We start from the raw sequence: 17325 nt of genomic DNA, 5'->3' as shown, positions 1-17325 counted from the left end.
TCTGGCCAGGGTCAGATCAGCCCAGCAGTGGAAAGGGGATGCACCTGTGGGCAGTGGCTTCCAAACACAGCCATGTCCTAATCCCTGAATGTGTGAATACAGTATGTTACAGGACAAAAGGGACTGTGCGGATGTGATTAAGTGGGGAATCTCAAGATGGAGAGGTTACCCTGGATTATCCACGTGGGCCCAATGTCATCACAAAGGTCCTTGCAGAAGGGATGCCGAAGGACCAGGGAAGGAGATGTGACCATGGAAAGAGGTTGCAGTGATGTGGGTCCACAAGTTAAGAAATGCAGGTGGCCTCTAGAAGCTACAAAAAGCAAGGAAACAGATTCTCCCCTACAGCCTGCAGAAGGAACATAGCCCTGTTGACCCATTTTAGACTTTTGACTTGCTGAACTTAAGATAATAAATTTGTGTTGTTTTAAACCACTAAGTTTATTGTAATTTGTTACAATAGAAGAAAGAAAGAAAGAAAGAAAGAAAGAAAGAAAGAAAGAAAGAAAGAAAGAAAGAAAGCAACAATTCCCTTGCTACATAAAATTCAAACTACAACTATATACTACACTATAAAAGACATATTGAGAAGCCTAGGAGAGTTTTAGTTTTTCCAGGACAACTTTCATCTTGTCCTGAAATACCAATCATATTAAAATATGTAACTGTCTCTGACCTGCAGGGACCTAAAGCACGCATTTAGCCTATTTGCTTGGCTATCCAACACTGGCTGGGAGACAGGAACATCTGCTGGGCATAAAAATCAGAGCTTTCTGGGCCAGTGACTAAGGACAACGGGGAAGAGTGGTTTGTGGGACAAGGGCGGTTTAGCACAAGGGCAGGAGCTGTACTCCTCCAGTCAGACTTGCCTCCAGAGTGCAGGGACAGGTATAGGTGGAGGTCCCACTTGCTCATGGGCAGATTACACTGGGGGTGGCACCTGCCTTCTTGCTAGTCCTACACTGTCCCCGACCTTCACTCCCACCAGCATGAGCTGGGCAGACAGAGGCTGCCAAGTCCACAGATTAGAGTGCAGGGTGGGACAGCTTCAGGAAAGGAAAGGGTTTGGGGGGGCATGGACCTCCAAAGGAAGATCAGAGAACAAGAGACACAGAGACCTCACACTTGGATAAAGACTCTGAATGGTCTATGCGTGGACCAGCCTGGCAGGCACGGAAGAAGCTCTGTGTGGATGTGCCTCTGCAGAGAGGGCTAGACGGTGGGGACTTTGATTCCTGGCTGGCATATTTGAATTTGTGATAGGCAACAGGTCAGGAGGAATGCTTTGGGAAGATACGGCGGATGGTTAGATGACTGGCAGGGAGAGATATGAGAGAAAAGTTTTGGAACCAACTTCAAAACAAAAGAAAAATATTGTAGTGTGAGTCAAATCAAGATAGGCGCATTTCACCAGTAATGAAGACAAAATGTTTTTACATTTTCTGACAACAGAAGGTGTTTACATCCTTGTAAACTCACTACCCCAGATGGTAAAATAAATCATAAATTATAAAGAACTTCACTTTGTCTTATACAAAAATAAATTCAAAATAGACCTATAGACATGCAAAAACCTTGTGTGCAAATAAAATAAGCATACGCTTTTTAAAAAATATACACATTGTCCCCAAAACAGACACTCAGATCAATGGAACAGAATAGAGAACCCAGAAATGGACCCACAAACGTATGGCCAACTAATCTTTGACAAAGGAAAGAATATCCAATGGAATAAAGACAGTCTCTTCAGCAAATGGTGCTGGGGAAACTGGACAGCGACATGCAGAAAAATGAACCTGGACCACTTTCTTACACCATACACAAAAATAAACTCAAAATGGATGAAAGACCTAAATGTAAGACAGGAAGTCATCAAAATCATAGAGGACAAAGCAGGAAAAACCTCTTTGATCTTGGCTGCAGCAACTTCTTACTCAACACGTCTCTGGAAGCAAGTGAAACAAAAGCAAAAATGAACTATTGGGACATCATCAGAATAAAAAGCTTCTTCACACAGAAGGAAACAATCAGCAAAAGTAAAAGGCAACTGACGGAATGGGAGAAGATAATTGCAAACAACATATCAGATAAAGGCTTAGTATCCAAAATCTATAAAGAACTTACCAAACTCAACACCCAAAAAACAAATAATCCAGTGAAGAAATGGGCAAAAGACATGAATAGACACTTCTCCAAAGAAGACATCCAGATGGCCAACTGACACATGAAAGAATGCTCCACATAACTCATCATCAGGGAAATACAAATCAAAACCACAATGAGATACCACCTCACACCTGTCAGAATGGCTAAGAGATGCTGGCGACAAGAGATGCTGGCGAGGATGTGGAGAAAGAGGATCTCTTTTGCACCTGGTGGGAATGCAAGCTGGTGCAGTCACTCTGGAAAACAGTATGGAGGTTCCTCAACAAGTTAAAAATAGAACTACCCTAGGACCCAGCAATTGCACTACTAGGCATTTATCCAAGGGATAAAGGTGTGCTGTTTCGAAAGGACACATGCACCCCCATGTTTATAGCAGCACTATCAACAATAGCCGAAGTATGGAAAGAGCCCAAATGTCCATTGATGGATGAATGGATAAAGAAGATGTGGTATATATACAATGGAGTATTACTCAGCAATCAAAAAGAATGAAATCTTGCCATTTGCAACTACATGGATGGAACTAGAGGGTATTATGCTAAGTGAACTTAGTCAGAGAAAGACAAGTATCATATGACTTCACTCATACAAGGACTTATAGACACAGAACAGATGAACATAAGGGTAGAGAAACAAAAATAATATAAAAGCAGGGAAGGGAACAAAACAGAAGAGACTCTTAAATATGGAGAACAAACAGAGGGTTACTGAAGGGGTTGTGGGAGGGGGGATGGGCTAAATGGGTAAGGGGCATTAAGGAATCTACTCCTGAAATCATTGTTGCACTATATGCTAACTAACTTGAATGTAAATTAATAAAAAAAGTATAAAAGCCTCTGTCATTCCAAATATATGTATATATATGCATATATATATGTGTGTGTGTATATATATATATATGTCTGGTTTGCATGACGGAACTGATCACATGTGTATGTCTCTGTGTCACTGGTACATCTTCTAAAAGTTGAATATTAGGATGGAAATTATATATTAAAAGTAAAGCAATACTTAATATATTTTAATAGTTTTCTATTCAGGATATGCAAACTATTTCATTTTATTTTCAACTATTTCAGTTTTCAAAAGCTGAGAAGTTCCATCTCAGCTGGCCGACCTGAACACCATTATTATAATATTTACACAATAAAAATGGACAGGAACAGTCAAGAGCACAATGCCAATCCAAAACCGAGTTTAATCTGATCATCCTTCTTAGAATACTGGCCCTTTTTATTCTCTACTGAAACTTATTTTCAGTTATAAACCACGTTATTTCATCTTAGAATATAAATGTGCAGTCAGAGTAACACTGTATCTTGAGCGCAAAGATCTTCAGTCATCAGGACAAATCAGAGGTAATAACTGGTAAGCTTTCTCCTTGTTCAGGGATGGATGAGATCCCACCTCTGCATGGAACACCCAGGAAACTCACGACTTGTACATTCCACTGAGAAGAATATTCTACCTCATATTGTTGTCGCATTTTAGGGCATATCTTACATCCCAAATAGGATGGCAAGATTTTAAGCAACCATGTAATAAACTCCTTAGTGTTTCAGTCCAGATCTTACATGGTGCTTTTTACAGAAAGAGCCTCAAAAACATGAGTAGCTTGACTGTTAACTTATGAGTGAAGAGAGAGGCATGTCGACACATCAGACATGCCCACTTTCTCACATGCTAACACTTTACAGTCACTTTCAGAGTCAACAAAAATTAGAGTCCACAAGCTCAAGAAAGTCATATTTTGAAGTCACATTATTAGCCAAGGAATCCTCAAAGATTATCTCCTACTCACTGCTCATCTTTACTGAGTGGACAGACTCATGGATGCTAGTTACACCCTCCAAAGGGAACCCACACCTGTCTTTACACGCCACATGTTCCCTCCCTTAGGACTTGCCAGTACCTCTTTAATCAGATCTCTATAAAGTCAAGGGAGAAAGCTTTATGAACCATAACCTATTATTACACAGTTCCCAATATTACCATATGGATTTATTTCAGGAACAGAAATCTCACATTTGCTGCTTAGAGGTTTTTTTAGTTAATGCTAGGTCACGAGGGAAAATCTGGGGGAGAAATTCTCTGTTCTGCAGGGGTTCTTGCACTAAGTGTTGTGTCCTAAAGGAGAAACTGAGCAATAGTGTTACTACACTCACTGGCGGAGCTGATGGAAGAATGCAGGCACTGGCCAGAACCTAGCAGCTCTCTGTCACCAGCTCTGGAAATGAGAGCACACTCCAGCCTAACACCCTAACATGTGCTTCAATCTGCAGTGGAAGGAAGAGAGAACCCTGGTCTGGAGACACACATACACAGGTCTGACTCAGACACAGCGTCACTCATGGCCAATTTTGCTACATAAAGGTTCTGACTTCAGTCACTGACTGTTCTTACATTTTTGTGGCTTCTAGATGCCTACAGTGATTCTCATCCAGGCCAAGCCACTGGGTTACAAGCCTGGCTTGTGTCCTCTGGTTGAACCTTGCATACTGGACTCACAAGCTACATCTTCCCTTTGGGATCATAGCACCTGATAGACCTTAGCTATTTCCAGAGCTGACCCACTCCACCCTCCTGCCCTGCAGTGACCACATAGCAAGGGCACAAGTTGGGCCCAGGGACAGAGGGAAAGAACAACTATAGGCTACACTGGATTTCCCCAAAGCAGCTCTCTTTAAGAACCTATGCTCAGGGGCGCCTGGGTGGCTCAGTCGGTTAAGCGTCCGACTTCGGCTCAGGTCGTGATCTCACGGTCCGTGAGTTCAAGTCCTGCGTCGGGCTCTGTGCTGACAGCTCAGAGCCTGAAGCCTGCTTTGGATTCTGTGTCTCCCACTCTCTCTGCTCCTACCCTGCTCATGCTCTGTCTCTCTCTGTCTCAAAAATAAATACAACATTAAAAAAAAAATTTTAAAAAGAACCTATGCTCAGAGGTGAAAAGAGGTTACCCAGAAGTTGTTCAACATTGATTGATCATGAGCACATCTAGAACAGACACTGTGAGGAAACATGAAAGAGAAGGAAGAAGAGACCTCCCTACGTAGGGACCTTACATGCTTTCAGTGGAGCAAACACCTTAGGTCTCATCACATGACAGTCTCATCAGGAGTCAGCAGGTCCTGGACTCCTGAGCTGGGCCTCTGCTTGGTTCTTACAAGATACTACCACACTGGACGTCTATCCTGCATCCAGAAGCCTGAGGAGGTTCTCAAGCTACAGTGTGCCATGCCACACCCCCCTGAGGGCCTAATTCAGTAGGTCTCAGGAATACCCATGCATCTGGGTTCTCCAAAGATCGATAAAGGCATCTGATATGAAGACTGGCTCAAGTACTAAATATTTAGTATTTTGCAAACGTGACCTGCCAGCACTTGGTTTCTCTTTCCCTATTTGCTTCACTTCTTCTTCTCCCCCATTCTATTGCTATAGTCAGGATTAAAACCCCTAGCCCTTTTTCATAATGAAAAGTACTAGATATAACTCAAGGAATGTCATGGAAAGTAAAGCAAATAAAAAGTGTTAGCATCTCGCTGCAGGTTAAAATGCAATGTAATGATGCAAATCTGATGGAATTTTTCTATAAATTCCCCTGAAATACTGAAAGCACACACCAAGAATAGAAAGGGTAGCAGAAGATTTGGTACCATGGGTAAAGATGATCGCCTGAAGCCACCAGCCTCCATGCCAACAGCTGCTTGGTCAAGCAAGCCCATGCAGGCTACTCTGGGCATTGTCAGAGTCAGGTAGAACATGATTAAGGGGTTTCACCATCTCCTCCAACATGCTGCCTGATCCACCACTTTCATGCACCACATTAAAACGGATTCCTCAAACCTGATCCTTGGGCGGGCATGTGCTAATACAAAGAAAGACTAGTACCTGCTATTTAGTATGTGCATGTGGCTTCCAATGCCCTTTAGGTGTACAACTGACTGAGTCTTCCAACAACCCAGGGAGGTAGGTATGGTAGTTTCCCCCACTTTACAAGTGAAGATCCTGAAGCACAGAGAAACTGAGTGACTTGCCCAAGGTCACAGAGCAGGGAGATGGTAGCACTGACTTTCAAACCCAGGTAGTCCAGCCCCAGAGCACACATTCTGAATTACAAAGGCTTCGATGGGTTTTATGTTATTTTCCAGCAAGACCTACAATCAAGTAAGTGGGTATTCTATCTGGGCAAATGATTTCCTTTTAATTAATTCTCTTAAGTGTTCACTCCTTGCAAAAATGTACAACAGTTAGTGGTTCACCTTGGAAAACAGTTCCACGGGTGCCGCTATAGCCTTCTGTTCTGTCAAGTACTGCTCCCAAGACCAAGCCTCCTGTGCAGCCACTGAGGGAACTAGAAAAGAAAACACAGTGACTTTTCTTGAAACAATTAGTGATAGAAGAATAATATTTAATTGAAGATAAACCCAACAAGCAGGCTGATTAGTTAAATAAACAAATAAATAAATAAAACCTGTATCTCTTACTTTCTGTGAGCATTTAGTAAAATCATCTAACAGTCCACCTACAGCTTCTCCTGTTTTTTTTTTTTTAACGTTTATTTTATTTTTGAGACAGAGAGAGGCAGAGCATGAACAGGGGAGGGGCAGAGAGAGAGGGAGACACAGAATCTGAAACAGGGTCCAGGCTCCGAGCTGTCAGCACAGAGCCCGACGAGGGGCTCGAACTCACGGACCGTGAGATTGTGACCTGAGCCGAAGTCGGACGCTTAACCCATCGAGACACCCAGGCGCCCCAGCTTTTCCTGTTTTAGAGCAGGCCTGTGAATGTATCTCACCCTCAATAAAACCACTGATAAGCACGTAAAATGAGTAGCCTATTACTCTTCTCAAAGAAGAGTCAACAGCTACAGGTTTTCTACAGCATGATTTGGTCCATTTTAAGGTGAATGCCCTGAAAATATCTTTATAATCTCCTTTCATTTTCACACCTCTTTGTGGGGTGAAGGTTGATAGGCACTACCTGTTGGAAGGCAAGGTGGAAATATATGCCAAACGCCTTAAAAATTATTTGTATATCTTGAACCAGCAATTCTGCTTCCAGGAATCTGTCTTAATACAATTACAGCAAATATGCCCAAGGGGCAAACAAAAGGTTTTTTTATACTAGGACTCCTCATAATAATGAAACATTGGAAACAAACCAAAGGTCCACCAAGAGAGGGCTAATTAAATGCATTGTGCAGACGTGTCATTTTAACAATAAGCTATAATATTATAGAAGATTAATGGCAGAGAAAGACTATGTTAATGATACACTACTAGTGGGGGGAAAATAAACAGCAGTTCAGAAAACGAACTGATCCTTTTTGGTAAAGTATGTAATGGAAATAAGACTAAAATTATGTAAATCAAAATCATAAATGAAGTCATCTTCAGCTGCCAGGATTACAGCTTCTTCCCAATTTATTCTGCACTTCGTTTCTCTGCTTTCCAAATTTTCTAGATCAATAGCTATCCAATGTAATTCAATAAAAATATATTTTTAAATAATAAAAATCTGCTGAAAAGGATTGATAATTGTTTTAAGTTTATATTCTATGTCCCAGTCATTCTCCCTCTAGGATTAACAAGCTAAGGAAGGAGTCATGATAACAGTTGATAGTAAATATACATCACAACATTATTACAGCAAAAACACAAAATAGTATTAATATGGGAGAAGGGTCAAATAGATTATAATACATATACATATATACATATGCACATGACCTACATATGATTATGAAGTTGTCAAAAAGTATATTTTTTAAGTAACAAAATGTCTTTAGAATTCTCTAGGTTAAGTAAAAACCAAAGTCAGGCCATAAGCCATAAAACATATTAATTATATTATCCTAAATTTTAAAATATAAATAATGACATATATTAAGACATTCATTTATTCAACATATTTATAAAGCACCTTCTTTGTGCTAGGCACTATGCATAGATATTTGTACACACACACAAACACACATGCATAGGAAAGCAATTGAAAAGAAACAGCAAAATATTCATAGTGGCTATATGTGGGCAGTGAGATTAATGTAAATATTTTTCCTTGTTTGTTGCCTTCTACTGTTTTAAAATTCTCTGCAAATATTATTACCATACACATACACACACATGCACACCCGCACACACAAACACACACTCATATGCACACATCCTGGAAAAGAGTGGCCAAAAATGCTATGTAAGCTTTAACATTTATCTTGCTGTAAAATGTTCCTGAAGAAGGTACAGATGGTAAAAGGTCAGAACTGCATGAGCACAGGTAGTGACAGGTGGTAAGATGCACCTCTAAGTCAAACATTTCAAACCTCTCAAGACAATAAAGCACCCTGATGGAATAACAAACATAAAAATCCGTCAAGTTGCATAGGAAGAATTCATGTAGACTTTTAATCACTTAAAAAATATTTGATGAGCCTTCCTTTATGTAACAAGTGTGCTGTCTGCCAAAACAGAAATATAACCCAGTCCCTGGTCCAGTAGATGAAAAATAAACAATATATACTATTTATTCTTTGATATATACATATATATAATTGACAAAAAGGGAATAATTTAAGCTCAGATTACAAAGAAAATACATCAATTCAGAATTTAAAAACAGACACAGAGTATGTATATACATTAGCATTTACTAGTTCTCAATCACAACACACTAATATGTTCTTGCTAAGAAATACACTTACTAAAGCATGAGAATTTTGAAAAGCATTTTAATCATCAAATAAGGCTAACAGAATCATCATCAATGGATTTTCTTGCTTTGTTTGAAAATAATGGGACATTACAGTGTGATTTCCATCAAGGAGCTTACAGTCTGTTCAACCATTATAGCACTTACAAGTTTACTGCCATCTCTACCACAATATGTGATATTTTATTTTTCTAAATAGAGAAAGCAATTTGACAAACCCTGAAGATTCCCTAGTAAGATTATTCAACATCTCTATTTTCACATAAGCACTTTACTACATTACAATTATATGCTTTACAAAAAAAATTACAGCAGTGTTGTCTCTAAAGCAAATATAGATACCTCATTTTCTACAACAGCTGTGTTCTTAAAAAGATTGTGTGTAATTTCTCAGTTTAATCATATTTCCCATTGTTATATATCATCATTTCACCGGAAGTAAATCATATCTAAGATCTTCTTGTATGATCACATAAGTCTATAATAACCCTTTTAAATTTTATCAGAAAAAGAAAACATGATATCAAAAATAACTTTCAATGAATTAAATATTTCGTAAAGCAAGAGAACTACTCAGCAACACAGTGCCTGCCAGTGAGATGAAGAAATACCATGTTGGTCTGCTCCTGGGGGCCCACAGGCAGGCCTCGCATCATCACTGACTCTAGGCGACGCACACCAGCTGAAAGAAACGAGTTTGCTTACTTAGAATTAGCAGGTAAGCTCCTCAAAAGAAAGACTCTCACTGATCCTATCTATCACTGTGTCCCTGGGCTATAACCACGCCTGACCATAAATATTTGCTTAATGAATTAAAGGCTGCTGAGATGATGCTTTTGGCTTTAAAAATGAATTCAAAGGTATCTATTGTGACCAACTCATTTCCCAGTTTCCTGGAGAGAAGAAACCAATTATGAAACAGCACTGCTGCAGGCACCAAATTTTCTTTATTTTTTATGTAACTTTCTTGAACATACTACAGATATGTAGTACTCATTTTATAGAGTATTAGATATGCACACAGGTTAGTAAATCCTAAATTTTATTTTTCACTATACACAGTGGCTACAGCAAAATGTTCCAATTATTACTCTTCTGCCAAACATTACTAACATACAATATATATTTGATTGTACATTCCCTGTCACTTAATACACACCTATTATATGCCAAATGCCAAATTAGGGTGTGTGTGCATGCACATGTACATAAGTATATATGTGCAAATGTGTATGTTTAGATTTATTCCTTATAATATTGAATATCAGATTTATAACCTCATTTTATAATTATACGAAACCGGCTTACAGAGGTCACACATCTGGAAAAATCTGAATTTAAACAGAATTTCTAGCCCATGCACTCCCATTATATAATATTGCTTCACTTTAGTATACACAGTGAAGACACAGCAGAAATGCCTATTAAATTAATAATTTTTGGGGGACTTAAGTGGCTCAGTCGGTTAAGTGTCTTACTCTTGATTTCAGCTCAGGTCATGATCTCACAGTGGTGAGATCTAGCCCCGTGTTGGACTCTGCACTGAGCGTGGAGCCTGCTTAATATTCTCTTCCTTCCTCTCCCTCTGCCCCTACCATGCTTGCTCTCTCTCTCTCTCTCTCTCTCAACAAATAAATAAAAATTTATTAACAAGTAACTTTTAAATTTAAAAACACCATAAAATTAAGTCCACAGGGAAATTAATAAGCTCACCCATTCATGGTGGCTTTGTAAAATTGACTAAAACTTTTGAAAGTCATGTTGACAATACATACAAGCATACCTGGGAGATATTGTAGGTTCAGTTCCAGACCACCGTAATAAAGGAAATATTGCAATAAAGCAGTCAAATGAACGTTTTGGTTTCCCAGTGTATACATAAGTTATGTTTATACTATACTGTAGTCTACTAGTGTGCAATAGCATTATGTCCTAAAAAACAATATTACATAATCTAATTTGAAAATACGTTATTGATTAAAAATTGCTGTCATCTGACCTTCCAGTGAGTCATAATCTTTTTGTTGGTGGAGGGTCTTGCCTCAGTGTTGTGGCTACTGAGTGATCAGAGTGGTGGTTGCTGAAGGTTGGGGTTGCTGTGGCAGTTTCTTAAAATAAGACAATTAAGTTCACTACATTGATTGACTCTTCCTTTCATTTGAATGCTTAGGGGTGGCAGTAGGGTTATTAACTGGCCTGATTTTAATCCCTGTTGTGTCTCAGGGAATAGGGAGGCCCGAAGAGAGAAAGAGAGGGTAACAGCTGGTAAGTGGAGCAGTCAGAGCACACACAACATCTATCAATTAAGTTCACCATGTTATACAGGTGCAGTTCACGGTGCCCCAAAACAGTTACAACAGTACAAATATAATAATAATGAAAAAGTGAAAATATTGTGAGAATTACCAAAATGTGACACAAAGACACGAAGTCAGCAAATGCTGTCGGAAAAATAGCACCAAAAGACTTGCTTGATACATGGTTGCCACAAACCTTCAATGTGTAAAAAAAAAAAACAAACCAGTATCTGTAAAGCACAATACAGCAAGGTATACCTGTATTTATAACCAAAAGTAAGGTGTTAATATTTGATGATCAACTCATCCCAACTTTAACATTATTCTAAAAAAATGCACAAGGAATTTTTAAAAAGCCCTTACAACAGTACAAAGTTGGAAAAAATCTAAATATCCAACAACAGAGGTCAAATAAATTACAATTATGATGACCACACGACATAACTTTTGCAAATCTCAAATTAAGCACAGTTTCAGCACAGTTTATATGCACTTCAGCATGAGAATGTATGTTTTTACATATGAATAAAAAAAAACATAAGAAAACAAAGAAATGAAGATGGCTGGGTTAAGGCAGTGAGATTCGGCCAGTAAAGTACCAAGCACTTTTTAAATCTTCAGTTTATTACTTATATTGACAGCAAAAAGGAAAAGCAATTAAAGGACCCAGCTCCCACGTCCCTTGCACAGGGTGACACTGAGACAAAGGGTCCAGATACTGAAGCATGGGTGCTCACATACCCTGTTCCTGGAGAGCCCATTTCATGCTGCCCTTGTGCACTTGTACAATCGGCAGCTCTACCCTGGGGGGAGGTGACACAAAGGGACTCAAGCCTCATGGGAACCTGGGAGGAACAAGAAACTATCACTACGGCCTACTGGGGGTGGCCTCCTCCAAGCAGCACCTCGAGAGCCTCCTGTGTTCTCATGGGCCAGAAGGATCAGAGAGCACTCTCAGACTGAGATCACCTGCAGGTAAGCCTCGTCTACCTGGCCAACTGGGTATGTACGGGGTCACCAAGACACCATGGCAGAGCCATCCTCCAAACAAGGGGATGCATTTGGCTCTTAAAAATAAACACAACACTTTCCCTTCTGTGGAAATAAGCAGGGCCATCTCTCTTTCTCTGAGCAGTACTAGGCAGTGTGTGTGTGTGTGTGTGTGTGTGTGTGTGTGTGCGTGCGCGCAGCACATATACTTTCTTATCAAGCAAAGAAGATTCCCTCTCCTTATCTGCATATCCATGCTGTTTGGTTTACATGGCCTCAGCCAAATTTGCAGAAAGCCAAAACCCACAGCACTTGCTTCATTAAAAGCAGTAATTTGTGCGTGCCAAGATGACACATTTATACTTTACCACCTCACTAAATTTTGCTTTGTTCTACATACACCTTGAGGTTTGTTGGCTTCTTCATCAGATTAGCAAGAGCAAAGACTGGAAATTGAAGGCAAAGAATATAGAAAAAAAACCTGAAAAAACTTCACAGAGGTAGAAGTGACTGTGTTATTTGTCATACTTTGACAGCGTGCCCCCTCCCCTTTTTTTTAACCACAGCCATGAACCAGTGTCCTCCTCCACTGACCCTAATCATTTTTCTTGCCTGCGACCACAGGGCCAAGCCTATCGGAACCATCAGCAAGAATGCGTGGATGAGAATCACCACACTGGGTTCCAGCCAGAGCTGCCAGCAGATGATTCACAGTGGGGGTCAGCTCCAGAAAGAATGGTCCAGGGAGGGCAGTGTTGGCAGAGGATTCAACTTGGGAAAGTGGAATAGGAGAGTCAACTGCTGAGAAAAACAAGTCTAGCGGGGTGACAAAAAAAAGAGCTAAGCGGAACACAAGTCACAAGTCAAGGAAAGGCAGGGTCAGTGCATGGACAAGTTGAAGACTGGGACAATGACTCCTTTTCTTAATCATGAATGAATGCATGGGTACACTTCACTGAGCCAGGCCGTGTCCTTACAGAGAGCAGAAGACAGGACCACTAGAGTTTTAGCTCTCGGAAGTACTCCTTTTATGAAGTGCTCACGACATCTAATAGGATCAGCAGCAATATCACCCTCATAAAAGGGGGTTGGTCATGCACTGAGTATCCTCTATCCCAGACCAGATACCTTAACCTTGAGATATATTTTCAATTCTGTAAACCACAGCTGTCTCCTACTTCATCACTTCAGATCTGGAGTTCTGAATAATTGAGTTTACTGAAATCAATAAAAAACCTTTACTTTGTATGGAAACTCTTCAGATGGGCATTCTTTCACCTGCATGTTAGCATTTTTGTCATCACCTCTTCTTATAAAAATCCATGATGTAAAAAGTGTAGCATGCTAGTGAAATATGGAAAGAAGCCCTAGTTGTCATCTGATGCTGTGATGCTTTCAAACTTTAAATTTCTCTTTAGCATGACCCCATTTTTTCCTTACAAAAATATCCTATTAGGAGCCCTGGTATTAGAAACCCCCCAAGTGCAACTGATCTGGATGCTCCACGCTCAAACCACTCAGGCTCCCATTTGTCCCGCTCAGAGGCCGCAGACTGAAAAATCCCTGATAGATGAACGCCTCACTTTGGCAATAGGAACTTCCAGTATTAGGAAACTGCACAACATTTATTCTCTGAGCTAAAATTAAAAATGGTAAGGGGTAAAGAATGAATACATTATCATTTTTAAGGATAGAACCACATAAATCCTAAGGCTCGTGTCACAGAACAATACCTTTTTAACTTCATTAGCCATAAACATAACACTTCACACCAATATTCCAACTTCGTTTCAAAAGATAAGCTGCATACAGCTCCATCAGGCCACAATTTGGAATACGTGAGAAAAACAACTGTCAGTAGCAACCAACCCATCTTACTACACATTGATGTAAGTAATGTCTTCTTTTGTGGTACCAACTGGAATGAGACAGTTTTCCTCATGTTAGCAGCTTATCACTGCTGGGTAACAACCCTTGAAGTAGGAGCTTCCTGAATATACCCACACTTTCCAAGCGCCTGCAGTTTAATAATTCCGCCATGCCACTTGTCCATGCTCTGCTAAAACATTTTTCACTTGTACACCCAGGCTGCTTCTCATTTCAGTACGACTGAACTCAGGGGTCATTTCCTGCTCATTTCCCTAGACAAAGCAGGTCCCAAGTGCTGGGAGATATACTAAGAGCTTGACTCCTGTCCTCACATGGCATTTACTCGGGTTGAGGAGACATGCAAACAGACAAATGTCACCCCCAACCTGACATATGCAGGACTCCATGTTTTGGTGAACAAATAAGAAGACATGAGTACTAATAGGCACTAGTTAGGAAACCCAAACAACGTGTCTGGGGACAAGATGAAGAAGGATTAATTATGAACAGGGAAAGCTTCCTGGAGACCACTGCTTTCTGAGGCAAACAGAAATTCAGCAGGCGATCCAGGAAGGAGCAGCAGGACCAAAGCAAGAGAAGCTGGCAAGCGGGGAGCTGCTTCTACAAATGCCAGAGTCTGGTGTCCACTAACATAAAGCTCACAGGGGTCCACGGAACAGAAGGCTAGAATGCTGGATTGCAAGGAGGCAAAAATATGATCAGGAAAGTTCCTGAAAGTCTAAGGAGTCTTATCTCTATTCTTATGGTTTACAGAAGCATCAGAGATGTCTGAATGGAAAATGGTATTATCAGAACTCACTAACCAGTGCTAGGCAAGGATGAAGCAGATGCGCGGGATGGAGACCACAGACTGACAACAGATTGGGCAAGAGAGAGTGTGGATGTTCCCTAAATAAAGGTGGAGATGAAACTGGGGACAATGGTGAAATAAAATTGACAGCCTACAGCAAACAACTGCTTGAGGTGGGGTGGTATAGGGAGAAGGCTAACATGATCTTGAGGTTCAGTCCTGGGTACCCAGAGAGTAGCAAACTGAGGGAGCATCACAGGATGTTGTAGAAAAAAAGGGATTATTTTCAGAGATGCTGAATTTTAGGTAACTGGAATAATCTGGGTGAATGTATCCAAAAAAAGACAGGTCCAAATTTTTCAGAAAGAGACAACAATGAAAGAAATCCTGAGAAAGAATCAAAGACAGACATGAATGTCCATGTCAGGAGCTGGGGAAGCACAACGAATAATCAGAGTAGCAAGAGGCTCCAGGGAGACATACAAGACCTGGGAGCCAGGGAGGGGAGGAGGTTTCCCAGGGTCTGAAGGATTAGCACCATCAAATATTGAAGAGGTCGAGTAAGACTAACCAGGGAGAAGAAGTCACCGGGGTTTACAGCCACGGCATCACCGTGATGTCACAGGGAGAGATTTCAATGGAAGGATCAGATCAGAGGTCAGATTCAAGTGGCCAAAGAGTGAAAAGGAGGCATCATGAAAGCAGCAAGTGTGGACTATACCTGGGAGAGGTTTGCAAAAGAAAAGGAAGAGACAGGTAACATGAGACCCAGAGGGGGAACAATATTCATGAGAAAGGAATTTTTTTTAACAAATGTAAGGAAAAGAGAGCATTTCAGCTCAGCAGCTGAGGGAAATGAACCCAGACGGGGAAGCGAGGCTCTGAGAGGAGATGGGACAATCAGTGGGGGAGAGAATCAGACAGAGAAATGTTTCAACAAGGATCCTGATATGAAGAGGTGGGTGGTGAACAAGAGTAAAAAGAAAGCACTTGCAGTGTGCTAGGGAAGAGGTGGAAGGACATCACTCCTCACCTCCTTCATGAGGCTGGAGGACATCTGCTGGAAGGCGAGGTGTAATGGTTGTGTTGGGAGCACGGGGAAAGGTGGGAGCTGCAGAAATTCAACCAGGACCAGACTGAAGGAACACAGATCTGCCCTGAGAGTCCCACTCAGTTAAGCTGGTGATTCTGCACAGGAGTGACTGGCACCATGGGACTTTCTCCTCAGCTCTTGGCAGCCTGGTAGTGGGAGCAGATGGGTAACTCTGAGGACAGCTGGGAGTGGATGAGGAAGGAGGCCACCAAGTGGACTGAGGAACATCAGAACAGGAGATAAAATGTGTAAAGGGCCCTAACTGGCCTGGGAGGCACTGGAAGGCTGAAAAACGAGTGACACAGAACAGGAAGGAATAGAAAAGCTAAAATACAGGACATAAGCAATTTCAAAGCTTCCTCAGAAAGCAAAGAGGTGAGGAGAAGGAGGAGTTCTAAGTATGTGATATCAAAGAAACATTCCAGAATTCAAGCTCTGGTGAATTAAGTTTATTCAGCACACATGTATGGCTGGCACTTGTGTTCAGATGTTGCAACAAGTGGCCAGAAGCACAATGTAAGGTACTAACACAAAAAAATCTGAGTTCTGCACAGAAGAGAGGTGGTTAAGCAAGTTATTCTAATACCATGGTTTTCCAAGTATGGGCATCCCCTTGAAACTTGTCAGAAATGCAAGTTTTGGAGGTCATACCCCAGACTTAATGATTCAGAAACTCTGGGAGTAAGACTATCAACCTGTGTTTTAATAGTCCCTCTAAGTGATTCTGATGAAGGCTGAAGTTTGAGAACCACGGTTCTAACATAACATGCAGAAACCTGAAACATAGAAAACTAATTCTTTTTTTTAATGTTTATTTATTTTTGAGAGAAAGAGAGAGAGAGAGAGAGAGAGAGAGAGAGAGAGAGAGAGAACAAGTGAGGGAGGGAACAGAGGATCCGAAGCAGGCTCCATGCTGTCAGTGCAGAGCACAATGTGGGGCTCAAACTCACGAAGTGTAAGATCATGACCTGAGCAGAAGCCGGACGCTTAACTGGATCATGACCTGAGCTGAAGTCAGACACCAAACTGACTGAGCCATCCAGGCACCTCGAGAGAAAACTAATTCTGACTGATACCATCAAAGAAGACTTTCCAGATGATATGATATGTGCCTTAAAGGATAAAGGTTCTCAAAGTGTGGTACCCAGACCTGCAGCACCAGTATTACCTGGGAAATTGTTAGAAATACAAATCTGGGGCATCAATTAAAATCTGGGCATCTACTGAATCAGATACTCTGGGGCTGGGGCCTAGAAATCTGTTTTAACAGGTGCTGGAGGTGACTCTGATGCAGCTAATGTTTGAGAACCATTGCCCTAGAAAGAGGGCCAGGTTCCAGCTGCAGATGGCCCTAAAGACAGGGGCAGGATGGGCACTCTCTGACCACAGTCTTG

At 41.0% G+C, this 17325-nt stretch overlaps 1 protein-coding gene across 2 annotated transcripts in view; it reads right to left on the bottom strand.

The window, feature by feature from the left end:
* L3MBTL4 (L3MBTL histone methyl-lysine binding protein 4) overlaps window positions 1-17325 on the bottom strand; it is a 450084-nt gene that overhangs the window by 294109 nt on the left and 138650 nt on the right. For both annotated transcript variants that reach the window (XM_043558331.1, XM_043558332.1), the window contains one exon: window positions 6423-6514. In XM_043558331.1, coding sequence (XP_043414266.1) covers window positions 6423-6514 — 92 coding nt within the window. The remainder of the gene's footprint in view (window positions 1-6422; window positions 6515-17325) is intronic.

This window comes from Prionailurus bengalensis, chromosome D3, assembly GCF_016509475.1.
Source record: "Prionailurus bengalensis isolate Pbe53 chromosome D3, Fcat_Pben_1.1_paternal_pri, whole genome shotgun sequence".
NCBI lineage: Eukaryota > Metazoa > Chordata > Mammalia > Carnivora > Felidae > Prionailurus > Prionailurus bengalensis.
Note: the sequence above shows the minus strand (reverse complement) of the source record. Positions and strands in the feature narration are given on the sequence as shown.